A 13,741-nucleotide genomic window follows, 5' to 3' on the forward strand; every position below is an offset into this window, starting at 1 on the left:
CACGGGGGGTTAAAATTCGAAAAAACCTACAAAAATTTTCCTCGAACAAAAAAAAAAAAAAAAAAAAAAAAAATCTGTAACGTATAAATAGTCATGTACTGTAGTTTCCTGTTACTTGAGATCTTCATCATTTAATAGGTACGTAGGTATGAACTAGGCAATGAAGACATAATCTAAATAACCGTGTCGTTTCTTTTTTGTTCTAAGGATAGAATAAGACGGTCCTGATTTTGAGTATTATCGACACTTGAAAATTCCTTCCTTCGTCGCACACACGCTCGTCGTATTCGAGACTTAATACTTTTCAAGCTCGTCTATGCAAGCGGCCGTTGGCATCAGCGTGTCGTAGCCAGCGGCTCACATCGCATTGTAGTTAACACCATGTAAATTGATTGGCATTGTAGTACTGGGCAACGCGTAATCCGTATGCCTGCTATCGATGTAACCGCTTAACATCGTATGAGGGCTATGAGTGGTCAGCATGGTATGCGTGCTGTGGGTATTGTGTGTACTGTGCGGAGTGGTGGGAGGTCCCATCGGCGTTGGGCTCTGCGAATTAACCGGCTGCGCGGACGGGGCTGGCGGCGGCGAGGAATTCACTTCTTGCTTGACCCTTGATTTCAAGCTCGGCCGGTTGTTCGGGTAACCACGCTTTTTGTATTCCAGCCATAGTGTTCGATTGTTCACGCCGAACATCCTGGCCGCTTTACAGAAACCTATGCCGCCGTATCGAACGGCGTCTAACGCTCTGATAAAGTTCTCGTCCGCCTGCGGGTTTGTCGATCGTTTCCTCTTAATTGCGGTCTGCGGACTGGCGCAGGGACTCTGGCAGTTACTCGGGCACTGTGTCGACGGTGTCGGGCCACTGGACGACGCGTGCTGCAACGTCCCGTGCGAAGAGTTCGAGTAATTCGTCAGGGCGCAACTGGAACCAGTCGTGCTGGTCCCAGAGTACTGATCGCTCATGGTCGAGGAAGCTGTTATTTCGGGCGTGGTAAAAGCTGATGACGCTTGGATCGACAGATTCGTTTGACACGAGGACAGAGCGAAACGTGGATATGTATGCTCCATAATAGTCCATTGCAATCCTGTGGAACAGACCGGTTCATACTTTGGTCAGAGCACAGGAATATATCATTTCGTTTGTTGGCTGTATGTATGGTTTCATATTAGCGCAACGATAAGTACTAATTACGTGTCTGTTATATATATATATATATATGTATGTATATATGTATATACTTATGAAACGTGTATGCTTTCCTTTTTCGAATGAAATACGAGATCGAGTAAACGAATTTTTTTAATAGAGAAAAAAGAAATTAAAGTTATTAATGTAATATAATAAAATAGTGATTATTATAATGTATCTGATTATTATAAATGTATTGTTCAAATACATATATATATATAGATAAATATATCGAAATCTGGTAGCGATAATGCATTCGTATGATTATAATAAACGGAAAAGGCAATTCGGCAATAATTGACTTGATCAAAGTAATTAAAATTATAGAATCGGAAGAAGATATCTAATTCAAATGAAAAAATGTATTGCTTTATGCTACTATGTGTGTAGGAAAATAAAATAAAGATGCTAAGCTGTAAGCAGAAAAAGAATGGAAAAATATTTGTAAAAAATCTGTGTGAAAATAATGGTATACATATGGGAATATTAAGAACAGAATATCGTCGCATGGCACAGATACATTTTAAAGCACATTTGTCGTTCATATTTTGTACTTTATAAGAAACTGTGTACAATTTTTTAATTAAAACGAATTAAAGGACAGAGTAAGGCACACATACACACTCAACAATGTTTAAGGCCCGATTTTACTGTCCTCTAAAAGAACATTATACATTGTGTGCTATGTATCTGTGTACCATGATGAATTTCATGAATGAGAGATTAGCCATAGAAGTTTATACACTACTAATTATCCTTTTTTTTTTTCCTCTTAACTTTCGCTCTATTTTCATGTCAAACGTCTGTTGATTATCCTTGTGCAGTACATTTAAACGCATCTGTGCCAGCATATAATGTGTGTATCATTTTGTTTGCATGCAATTTCAATACCCACCACGTTCGCTATAGATCGTGTTTCATTACTAAACTACTAAGATATTTGTGTGAGAGACAGATACATCATGCATATTTAAAATTGAATTATTGCCGCTTGTGCATAATTAAAGACAAAATTTACCAAATGTGTATATTTGGCAAAGAGTGAAACCGTATTTGAAATATAAGCATTTCTTTCTTTTCCATACAATCTGTAACATCTAATTAACAATTGTCTTGACTTTTAGACAATACATATACATATACATACACAAATACATGTACATATACATATACAAATACATATCTCTACATGTAATTAAATTAGATTGTAGTATATTATATATCATACTTATATCATGTATCAAAAGTATGTTATATTTTTAGCATTATATTTAGAATTGCCGCTTATGAGAAAACCTAAAGATAACTTTTCACTGAATATACTTGAATGTGTACAACTATTCTTTATATTATTTTATATATTAATAATATAAAAATATAATATATTTGAATATATATTCTAAAATAACCTCAAACTAATTGCAGACATTTAGGAAAGTTACTTACCTTGATGTGCAGGTGGTTGTGAAGAAACTGAACTTTGTGTCACATTCCCTCCTGATTGTTGACTCATATCTTGTATTGAACCATCATTTTGTGCTGGTGTTGCTGCTGAACTATTATCCATGTTACTCATCTAAAACACATTAAATCACAGTTGCATACTTTAAAATATGTAAAAATTAATAACAAAATTTTACTGTATAAATACAATTTTATCATCTTTGCATATAAACATTTTGCGAATAATAATATTTAAATACTTTAAATATACTTACAATTGATATTTGATCCTCATCAATGCTGCCTTGAGATTCAGTATTGGTATTAACAGGTCTCCTTAGATTTTCGTTACCTTCTTGCGAAACTATCAATGGTTCTGGTTTTACAATGTTAGTGGCAACTAAAGTGATTTCATTCATTTCTTCTGGTTTTTCACCAGATCCAGATGTTGACCCTGTGGATGATTTCCTTAATCTCTTCCTACGAAAAGATGGCGACAATGGAGAAGGAGTTGGCGAACAAGATTCCCCACGATCTCCTCCTTCAGGCTCACTGGTGCCACGTGGCCATTTGGTTAATGAAGCAGTGTTCATTTCTGCGAGTGCTTTTATTTTTAAACTTTCTGCAGTCTACGCAACGAAGCCAAGAAAAATTATATCATTACTATTCTAACAGATATGAAAATTATGAATCTTCAAATATATCAAGTACCTTTATAATAGATGGTAGCTGATCCTCTGATATGTTTACTTCGCCATAATACATAAAGTCAACCATAATTTTCAAATCTGAGAATTTCACATCCTTTAATATGACAATCGGATGTTGACACGGATTCACAGTAAATAATGACTGGAAATATGTGCTGCACGCAGACAAAACAACTTTGTGCGCCTGAAGTTGTTTGCCTTCAGCAGCCAACGTAACATCCACCAATGTCTCATTGTTCAATAAATTCGAGAACACCGAAATGAAATTTGGCTGATGATAGTTCCATCGCAGACAGAACTGTTGCATCGACATTGCAGCAAGCGATCAAGTAACTTCCAAACACTGCAATTGTACCTGAAAAACCATTGACCCCTTGTTACATTCACAGAACAGCTCTCTTAACACAAAAAAAGAAACCGTTATGTACCATAGGCAAGATTCATTTCTCGTGATTTTCAAAACCGGAGAACAAAACATTTTAAATAAATTTCACGCGAAGAAAAAAAAGAAAAGAAAAAAAAGAAAAAAAAAAAAAGAAACTAGACTCTCACGATATAATAAAATTATCGACAATGCGATAGTTCATGCTAGTAATCGTAAACATTAAAATTGTCGTCAGAACGCGCAGAGAACGAAGAAAATACATCGATCAACTCGCTAAATGAAAACAATTTGATCGTTGTCGCTGTACGATTGAACGAGCCACTCGGCGACGACTAAGAACTGCGATCGAATTCACGAAACTCGTATCCCGGTTAGGCGATTTGTCATTTCTGGAAAACGTGTTAATCATTCGCGAAACTGCCGATACTTCTCGCGTCGTAAAGAGTATTTCCGAAGGAAATGAAATAAATGAAAGGCCGCTCAACAATACGGATACAATGGCTTCACGCACAATAAATATAGACTCGCGTGGAGAGAGAGAAAAGGCGTACGAGAGCGTAATTACTTACTCTGAATCGAAACGAGAATTCCCCCGAATGATGACGACGATAGTTGACGAGGTATCTACTGGCTGGCACGACGCACTTCGGGATTCGTTGTTTCCGTTGTTTGTTAGAAAAAACAAAGTCCGCTCGGCGCTGCCATGAATTCGATGAGATTTCCAACACAACAGGCTAAACGGTGACGCTTGTGTAATTCACAAATGACGTCATGAACGAGAAATTAACGTTCCACGTATGGTGCGCGGCAAACACCACGGGAATCACATTCGACAGATATGTTGACGTCGCTGGCAAATTTCTCGTGTAATCGACAAATACCGAGATCTTATCAACGTGCGTCCTTAGAAAATTTAACTTGATCAATATAACAGCCGACTCGGAGTGACATCTATCGAGAATTTGACAAGAACTATGTTTCTTACACCTTTTCAAACATCTGTGCCTTCTTTTTTTTTTTTTGCCTTTTCTCCCTTTTCTTTTAGAGAGCTTTGTATATCTTTAAACGACAAGATAGCGTACACCAATTATGAAAATAAGAACAGGTGATGAGGAATCGGAATCTTCGCCTTTAGCATCGGAGAAGTGGAATCATTTCAAGTGTGAAATCCTTTGAAAATTTTGAATTTCTAAATTCTGACGAGTATCGAATGTCACGGATTATTTATGAGCAATGTGTCTTAACAACAATAGGGCAGATAATCTTAAATGATAGGATTATGAGAAATCACAAGTGCATGTGTGCATATGCATATACGTATATATTACCATATACTAAGAATAGAATAGACTGGATATTAAAGGAAGCTTTGTGTCTCAGGATCTGAAATACCGACCAGGGAAAAAAATAACTGGTTTTTAGCGCACTTTAGCTTAAACAATGATGAATTGGGGAACTACATTAAGTAAAACGATCGAAATTGATCAATCAGTAAATGCAGCAGAAATATGATTTTTGAAATCTATTAAACCTGAACTAAGAAAACGATTAGTTTATGTAATTTGTATCTAACGGATTATTGCATTATTCTATTTGAAACTGTAATAACTCTGTCTGTATATAATTGAAACAATCCGTGGTTTATTGAAATTATAATTATTTTACTCCATTGCTATATAAACACATTCGACAGTACACAATGAAAAAACGTTCCGCCTTTTTTACATAATATGACGAAAATTCTATAATTAATATAAATTAAATAAATAAGAAACAGATTGTTAGTTCCACGTCAGACAATAATAGAGACAATACTTTGCTACCTAATAGTCACCAACATTTTGTACGTGTATCTATAAGTGTGTACAGATCAATTCAGAATTGAAGCAACAGTGAAGCGTGTTAATTGTCACCGTTTAACACACACATTCTCTCTCTCTTTCTCTTTCCCCCCATCTTGAGAAATTCGTGCGCTTTTTTGCAAATCGTATTCGTTGTACTCTAGATCGAAACAAAGAGAAAGAACGGAAAAACAATTGTTTAAATACGTCGTCGGTGTCGGTTTGCCAGAAGAGTAACATATTCATAAATAATACATTTTTGAGATGTCTACAAAAATTAATTCTAAAAACTATTCATTAAGATTGAAATATCGTAATTACTCAATGAAATTATAACAAGAATAATATTTAAAAAAATATTTTAATCTCTTTTTTTTTAATAGTATCACTTAACGTATATACTCAAAATTTAAAGATTATTATATAAATTACAAAAGAAACTCAATTATTTTTTTGCTATGTATCTATAATAATCTGGTATTTTCTCTACTAATATAATTTCTTATATCAAATAAATTTGATAAACCCCACTTTTGTTAATTTCATTACTCTTCTAACAAACACTGATTACATATAATTATGTACATACAGGGTGTTTCGCACCTTATCAGCAAAACTAGGAGCATAATCTACAAGTGAAAACAAGAAAAAAATATTACGTAAAGTTTGTTTATAAACGCTTCCTCACTAAGTTGTAGGTAAATACTGAACATAACATGAATATATACAGTGAAGTTAAACATATGAACATGTATGTAACTATTTGAAGTTTGATAAAATTGTCCGTATTTACTTTGTCTTTGCCTACTGGTATGTAAAAAACATTGAAAAATTTTAAATTCTCATTTTAAAATGACTATCTTCTGATGTGAGCTTACTTATTATCAAACTTTGAATTCGCTGTTACGCACGTATTCACATTACATTCAACAATAACATTTACTTATAACTCTGTAACAAAGCATTTACAAACAAACTTTACATACAATTTTTTTCTTGTTTTCGCTTGTACATTACGCTTTTAAAATTTGGCCAGTAAAGTGTGGATACACTCTCTGTATAAGTATATATGTGTATTGAGGTATATTGTATTAACAATAAATCTGAAAATTGGTAGAAAGAAAGGTGCGTGTTGTTCTAGATAATTGTTCGAGGAATTGAGCATTAGAATCAGAACCGTTAAAAAAACGATTCGCGTTACAAGAACAAGAATTTCTAGTTTTTAAGACCTCCTAACTCGCAAATGGACCCTTGATTTTGGGTTATATTCTTATTGCTACCTAATAGTATTAATTTACATTGAGAGTCTCATATAACAATTTCATATTTTCATAATTTTGATATGATATTATATTTATAAATTTGATTTTTACCCCCAATTGCATTTATTATGTTAAAATTACATTTATCTCGTTAACCAATTTGCAAGAACAAAAGTTGTTTGTTACTTCACGTTAGTAATATGCAACTCTCGACCATTTTTACAATAAACTTTCCACAAAGGATAGCTTAAATTAGTCGAATATATAAGACAAATAAGGAATATAAAAATTATTGTGCGTTGATTGTGATGCGCTTTGTTAATTCGGACACGCTTTTAAGTTGCTCAAGTGCCATTAGTAACTGAACCATACTTGAAAAAAGAAAAAAATCATGTGGTTAAAGTAAAATAAAAACAATTGCTATACAGAGAAACAATATCATCAAAAAGAATTATTATGGCATTATTACAAAGAAATTTAATATCACCACGAAATGCCCGTTTTGATGTTTAGAAATTTGTTTCTTTTGCAATGCAGCATGATACTGTAAAAATATTGTGCAAAAAATTGAACACTCACAGAGAGAATTATATCTGTACAGAATTGAAATGTATGAGAAGTGTGCAAAATATTGAATAGCAGAGAATTTTTCTCATTGCATTAAACGAGAAAAAGATTTATGCATCTGTCTATTATTAATAACATTTAATCATCAACACATTTTGCTCGAGGAGAAATTTTCTGCCCTTGTTTTTTATTAAAATAGGCAACAAAGATTTTAGTGTCGCCTTTCTCGTTTGAAAAGTTAGTGTTATAAAATAAAAATGATCACACAGATGCATAAATATCTTTCGGACATCCGAAATGTTTCAATTTACTAGGCTTTCGCTGCTAGGCCGTGGTTTAATAACCAGACTCTGTAAGGCTCTTATTTCGTTTTCAGTGAGATTTGGAGGTCCGAACAGAAACTCCCTATGAGAACTTGGATTTGATAGAAGGTCCTGCATGTTCTCGTTAGTTAGCACCAAGTAATGTAGAGAGGTTTGTGTTAAATTTACTTTCCTAGCTAACGTCCCGGTAATATGAACATCGTCGATCCAGAAGTATGGTTCTTTCTGTGCCTCACGATACAAAAGGAATACGCTATCAGGGGAATAGAGTATAGCCCATCCGGCACAATATGCAGGATAATGTCTACCAGGATATTCTTGAGGGGAGACTCTCCATTTGGAACGCCACGATCTCTTCACGGTACCCGTGGACAGAAGATCGCATAAGATCAATCGTCTGGCTCCCCATGGTGATAGATCACGCGTCAAAAAATCCAACATGGCAGGTATATGAACAAAAACATCGTCATCTAATTTTAATATATATTTGGCACCTGGAACAGGAAAGGAGATAAACATTCTCATAAAGGACATACTAGATTTTACGATTATGAAGATTTTGAAAAGTTGAAACACGTACAATATTATGACAAATTATTGCTCGGTACTCAACAGTTTGAAAGGAGGATGTCTCGAATCATTCTTTTAAATATTAACTTACTTGGACAATGATACGTAGCCCATTTCAATGCCATCACATGCTTGTAAGTCATGTTTCTGTAGGCATCGAGAAAGTTGCCTTGTATCAAATCTTTGTATTTTTTGTTTTCTTCTTCCAGCATTGTCTGATACTCGTCAGACGAGCCGACGAAAAAGAGGAGTTCCACGTCTGGAGATTGCTGACCCCATGTCTCCCGGACCACATTTCTCTTGATAAAGTTCTCGGGTGCCGAGTGAACCAGCATCAGCAACAACGGGTGAGTCCGGTTACACGGGTCATTGTTGATCGTGAACCGGAAGTCCTTTATGTCTATCAACGTGGATTTGTCACCGAACGGAAGTTCGTGCAATAAATACGGCTGCGGGGAGGGCGTCACGTTCCCGGGAAGGATTAGCAGATATCCTGGTGCCGACGCGCTGCTGTACGGCGTCGGTGAACCGGAGCTGTCGATGTGAAGCCAGAAGGAGAAGCATCCAGTCAGTGCCAAGGCGACCACGAAAATCAGAGTGTAAGGCGACGTACCGGAGGCATGGAGTCGCCGCTTATCCAGCATACTAACGAGTCCCTTACATCATACACGTCTAAGTTCGGCTGAAAAACACAAACATTCGTATTAGATTTTATGTTTCTATCAGGATATTCTTATCTATATATTTTTACATTGTTTTATTTATAAATTTTCGCGGTATAAAATTTTTGGAACAATACGAAAGCACTACCGAATGATACGAAATTTAATATACTTAAACCTAGTTTAATTAGTACGTAAACATAGTAGTGCTGTGTAAAATTTTTTTTGTAGTTGTTATGCATTTTATGGCCATTGCAGCTGTCACATTATAGTCTTTCCCGTTAGAAATAAATAATATAGCAGAACAAATCATCCTCGTGAGGATTAACTGTTTCTTCCTGAAACATCTTATATATTTTTTATGTAATTTTATGTAATTCATTTGTATGTTCTGTAATATTTTTCCACAGATTCATTAGCTTCTAGAGTGAGCAGTCACGTGTAAGTTGCGGAGTATAACAGTAATTTCATTTTTGAAGCGGAATTTTTAATAGCTTGTAAGTAGTGATCGGATATCAAATATTAATCTTAATATTGTTAAACTATTGATAAAATAAAACAATCTCTTACAAATTGAATGATAAATTGAAAATCAAGGTATGAGAAATCTTGGAATTAACGTCGTATAATATAATAATACGCGTTGACTTTCGAGTTGGTCTACGTCGAGCCGAATGAAAGACAGTCGATTATCGATATTTCAGGCTATACCTAACGTTGGACTTCACTGGTAACATTCACTAATAAACGGCGAATATTTAGGGCCAGCCAAACGCTTCAAAGAGACGAAACTATGATAAAATTAAATGCCAAGCGACTTATAACAATTTAAATATATATGAATATTCTACTGACCGATGTTAACGAGTCATCTTTGATCTGACTCCAGATTAAAAGATCATTATCGTGCTTCAAACATACATGCTATTGTACACTTGTACAATTAGCATATAAACACATTACAAAACGTAAATAATACTACAAATACAGTTGGTATTAGTTCCTTTACGCTATACAACTACAATACATGATAACCTTTCAATAATTCAAGGACAGAGATGTTTCATACACGACTATATAATTCCAGTTAAAAACTTTTAACACATCCTGAATTTTCTGTGTAAATAATGTACAGAAAGATATGTAGACAAGTTAGGTCTTATTCCGTTGAATAATTTCCACCCTTCCATGACCTTGAGTAGTTTGAAAGTCGATGTTTAAAATGTACCCCGAATATATTGTTCAAATGTCAAAACAGATTAATTTTAAAGCAACATTCGAAATAATGAAATAATATGAATTTTTATAAATGATGCAACATTTCTACTTTTTTTTTTATTGTGCACATGTCTCATTATTATTGAAACAATTATTATTACAAGACATATTCATCTCTAAATATTCGATATACAGTGTATCGTTGAGAATTATTATAATTTGTAAAAGTAATACTGATTTTCGTATGAAAAGTCTTTTTGGCGCCATTTTTTTTCAATTCAAAATTCACATTGCTGCCTAGGTTCAAGCTAGATTGATTGTTATGTGTACGCAGACATAGAGATAATCGGCCATTAATCAAAAAATTAAGCATACTTCATCCCATAGGGTTTAACAGTTATATCTGGTTGACGCATCGCGACGTGGCAGTTTTCAATGGTCCTCAACGATTGAAATATCTTATTCAGGTTCTATATTTTTCCACATAAGATCAGTGTGATTCAGTAATGTTTTTTTGTTCTTTTCATATGGAAATCATTGTACACGTCAATAACTGTTGGAAACTGTTCAAAACGTATATATATTGGATATATATATATATACTTGGAACGTAAATTTAGATTTCTTGGAAAATATCTGGAAAGTAAGACTCTGCTTCTTACGATAAAAACATGGCGGTTGATTTATTTAACTAATTATACAAAACAATTTATGTAAGTATTAAAAAGATAATTACTCTTTTTTTTTTAAATTATACAAAATTATGTTTCGTTCTTTCGAGTGCTATCAATACTCATATTTAATAACATTTATAACAAAATCAATAATGATAAGTCAATTATGATAAAAAACTAATATCTTTTTGCACGTAAAATGAGTATAATAAATATTCCATTGTTTTCTAAAATATTCATACATAACTGATAATGGCTGATAACCATCCATGGTTAATTATTACATGGTTTTTAATTTTCAAATTGATTCTGCGCAGTTCATAACAAGTGTTGAAGATTATTGTATTTTTTTTTAAATATAAGACGCATAGTATTTTAAATTACCAACGATTGTAATATCTTAATTAAATTTTTATAAGTTATAAATTACCTCTGATTTTTAAAGATCGAAATAGATGAATAATTATTAATTAAAGGAATATTTTACAAAAAAAAAAAGCAAAACATCGTATTGGACGGAACTGTGCTACATAAACTGTACAGCGTCTAGAAAGTTCTTTAAAAACAAAAATCAACATTCCACAACTTTCGCTTTTGACACTCTCAAAACGTTCAAACTTATATTTCAACGTATGTAACATAAGATCGTAGCAACACGTCTTGTTTCCTAAACGCTTGTCTCTGTTCCCTCGAAACAAAGGAAACATTATAGGGCTGACTGGCCGCTTTACACGCTTCATTAATAAGTCACGGAGGAACTTGTTACACATCCTCAGGTCTCAACAGTTCGGTAGATAATTTATGAGACGATATACACAATTTTCCTTATTAATATTTTGCACGTACAAGTATTTCGATAAATCTCATCTAAATTTTTCAAATTTTTATCTCTATTTAGATATTTTTTAATAGAGTATATTATTTTAAATATATGTACGTGCACTGAATATATTAAACATGAGATTCTAATTGTCAAATATTATCATTACAATGTTACCATGCCAATATAACCCTAACATACGTTTCTAAATAAATCTTTTAATATACATCATCTTTTACAGAAAGCTAACTCATCTTCCCCATAAAGGATATATGCATGTACATAGAACGAAGGTGGTAATATGGTGCATAATTTATTATATTATATCTTTAATAAACTAATACTACATATATACTACATATATAATACACTATATTTTATTTAACACACATCTATCATTTTTTTCAGAGCGCTAATTTATCTTCTTGCAAGAACGTGCATACATACATAAAACAAAAAAAGCTTACTCGTGCAATATGTTCCGATGTAATCGTCGCTCAAACACTTCTGCCGTGGAACGAAAACAAAAACATCGTACTCCGAGACCGAAGAATCGAAAATCTGCCAACCGACGTGCAAGTATGCCAACGAAAAACAAAGCTGAGAACATCATACTTACAACTTACGTGCGATAAAGAGCAATGAAGGCGTTGATGCATCTGTCGCTTGGTCGAAAATCTTGTCTCACACATTCGGCACAGTTGACATTAAACGCCTTGACGTTACTGAAGCGTAGTGCGATCACAGGGAAATTTGAGGTTATGTTAAACGAACGTTAACAATAACGTCGTATTTAACGGCTGGCATATTAGTGTCGGGACAAGAGAGTGTAAACGCACGATCCCCAAAGGAAAGACCACATGAACGTCAACAGAACGTGGATATCTCGCGGTGTTCAGCAGCTCTGTTCCTTTTTTTCCTAACACCCTTCATTTTTCCCTTTCTCTTTATTTGTTTAATCGTACGCCTCTCTACACGGCCAAGATGGATCGAACCATGTGTAGAAAAATTCGCTAGGAAGTAGAACGACAATAAGAAGCCGTGGTCGGAGGGCGAAGTCGCGTTTGAGCCGCGAGTCGAGGATTAATGTGGTGTTGCCACTCCGCAGCTCTGCGCTGTTTACCGTGCGCACCCTCTTTAGTCCACCTTGCGCATCGCGTCGAGCGCGGGAAGTTCAAACGACAAACCCGTATTGATTCTCTCGTTGATATAATTTTTATCAAAACACCATGCGCGCGTATATTAAAAATCCACGTTACAATCTGTGCAATCTTTGGCACACGCGTTATTTTACGTAATAGAAAATAATTGTATGAAATTTTCAGGTATTCAAATATATGTGAAGTAGGAATCTAATTCTTATTAAATCACGGAGTCACGAGAAGAAGATTTAAGTAAAGATTAACGGGGTACGTATTAAAAATTATTTCTGTCTGTTTCGTTAAAAGCCAACGATACATTAATGCAATATTTCTCGAAATCAATTTGTAATTGATTTCTATATCTGTTTTCTTTTTGGTTGCTACTTCTTTCTACGTTAATTTTATGATTTTAATGAAAGAAATTTGGATTTTCATAGCATTATGATTTCTTTGCTGAGGTATGAAAGCTCTGCTTTATCTTCAATGACTTAAGATTGTAGTTTCTTTAAATAAAATTTTTGTATTTCTAAAAATCGTAAGTTTGTATCTTTAAGAAATAAATCGGACAAGATGAAAGAATATATCGTGTCTTTTATTTTAGGTTTAAGCTCTTTCAAAATAGCGTCGTTTAAAGAACAGAAGATTACAGTATAACATTCCTCATGAATTGATTCATTTCAATTTATACAATGGCGCGTAAGACCTTCTGGGGAACAAAAAATAAATCCTTGTTTATTTACTTATTTATATAAAAAAAAAATCTGGCGAAACCGTTCTGTTAAATTCGTGATTAAATGCTTTAAAGCGCTTCAAGCGCCGAACAAAAACACAGACGCAAAGTAGCGCTCGAAACGTTACAGGGCGAATCGATAGGAGGAGAAAAGCGTTAAGAAGGACGAAAACGCGCGCTTTACATCGCACGCACGGTTCGC

The 13,741-nt window shown here is 34.1% G+C and overlaps 2 protein-coding genes and 1 long non-coding RNA gene across 10 annotated transcripts in view; 1 reads left to right on the forward strand and 2 right to left on the reverse strand.

The window, feature by feature from the left end:
• Positions 1-4,678, reverse strand: part of LOC122537215 (longitudinals lacking protein, isoforms H/M/V-like) — a 13,980-nt gene extending 9,302 nt beyond the window's left edge. For 2 of the 3 annotated variants that reach the window (XM_043670236.1, XM_043670235.1), the window contains exons 1-4: positions 4,300-4,678; positions 3,347-3,700; positions 2,911-3,264; positions 2,639-2,768 (exon numbers count right to left, since the gene is read on the reverse strand). In XM_043670236.1, the coding sequence (XP_043526171.1) occupies positions 2,639-2,768; positions 2,911-3,264; positions 3,347-3,658 (796 nt within the window). In that variant the 5' untranslated portion in view covers positions 3,659-3,700; positions 4,300-4,678. Of the gene's footprint in view, positions 1-50; positions 1,089-2,638; positions 2,769-2,910; positions 3,265-3,346; positions 3,701-4,299 lie in introns of those variants that run through there. The other variant, XM_043670238.1, reaches the window with a different exon arrangement.
• Positions 4,679-5,351: 673 nt separating this feature from the next.
• On the reverse strand, positions 5,352-12,428 carry LOC122537218 (beta-1,3-galactosyltransferase 5). Of its 4 annotated transcripts, none has more exons than XM_043670241.1 (3): positions 12,287-12,428; positions 8,385-8,975; positions 5,352-8,217 (listed from the first exon to the last, which is right to left on the reverse strand). In XM_043670241.1, the coding sequence occupies exons 2-3, from the start codon at positions 8,935-8,937 to the stop codon at positions 7,703-7,705; spliced, it is 1,068 nt and encodes a 355-aa protein (XP_043526176.1). In that variant the 5' UTR covers positions 8,938-8,975; positions 12,287-12,428; the 3' UTR covers positions 5,352-7,702. The 4 variants fall into 4 exon arrangements, with proteins under 4 accessions (XP_043526176.1, XP_043526178.1, XP_043526177.1 ...); XM_043670243.1 differs by having other exon boundaries at positions 12,294-12,422; XM_043670242.1 differs by lacking the exon at positions 12,287-12,428 and adding an exon at positions 12,135-12,250.
• On the forward strand, positions 10,437-13,246 carry LOC122537221. 3 transcript variants are annotated; one of them, XR_006308572.1, is made up of 4 exons: positions 10,491-10,886; positions 11,909-11,971; positions 12,076-13,076; positions 13,229-13,246. It is a non-coding gene; the product is annotated as an uncharacterized LOC122537221 (long non-coding RNA). The 3 variants fall into 3 exon arrangements; XR_006308570.1 differs by lacking the exon at positions 13,229-13,246 and having other exon boundaries at positions 10,437-10,886; positions 12,076-12,321; XR_006308571.1 differs by lacking the exons at positions 10,491-10,886; positions 13,229-13,246 and adding an exon at positions 10,913-11,637 and having other exon boundaries at positions 12,076-12,321.
• The last annotated feature ends 495 nt before the right edge of the window (positions 13,247-13,741 follow it).

The sequence above is a fragment of the Frieseomelitta varia genome, unplaced genomic scaffold (genome assembly GCF_011392965.1).
Source record: "Frieseomelitta varia isolate USP_RPSP 00005682 unplaced genomic scaffold, Fvar_1.2 scaffold_894, whole genome shotgun sequence".
NCBI lineage: Eukaryota > Metazoa > Arthropoda > Insecta > Hymenoptera > Apidae > Frieseomelitta > Frieseomelitta varia.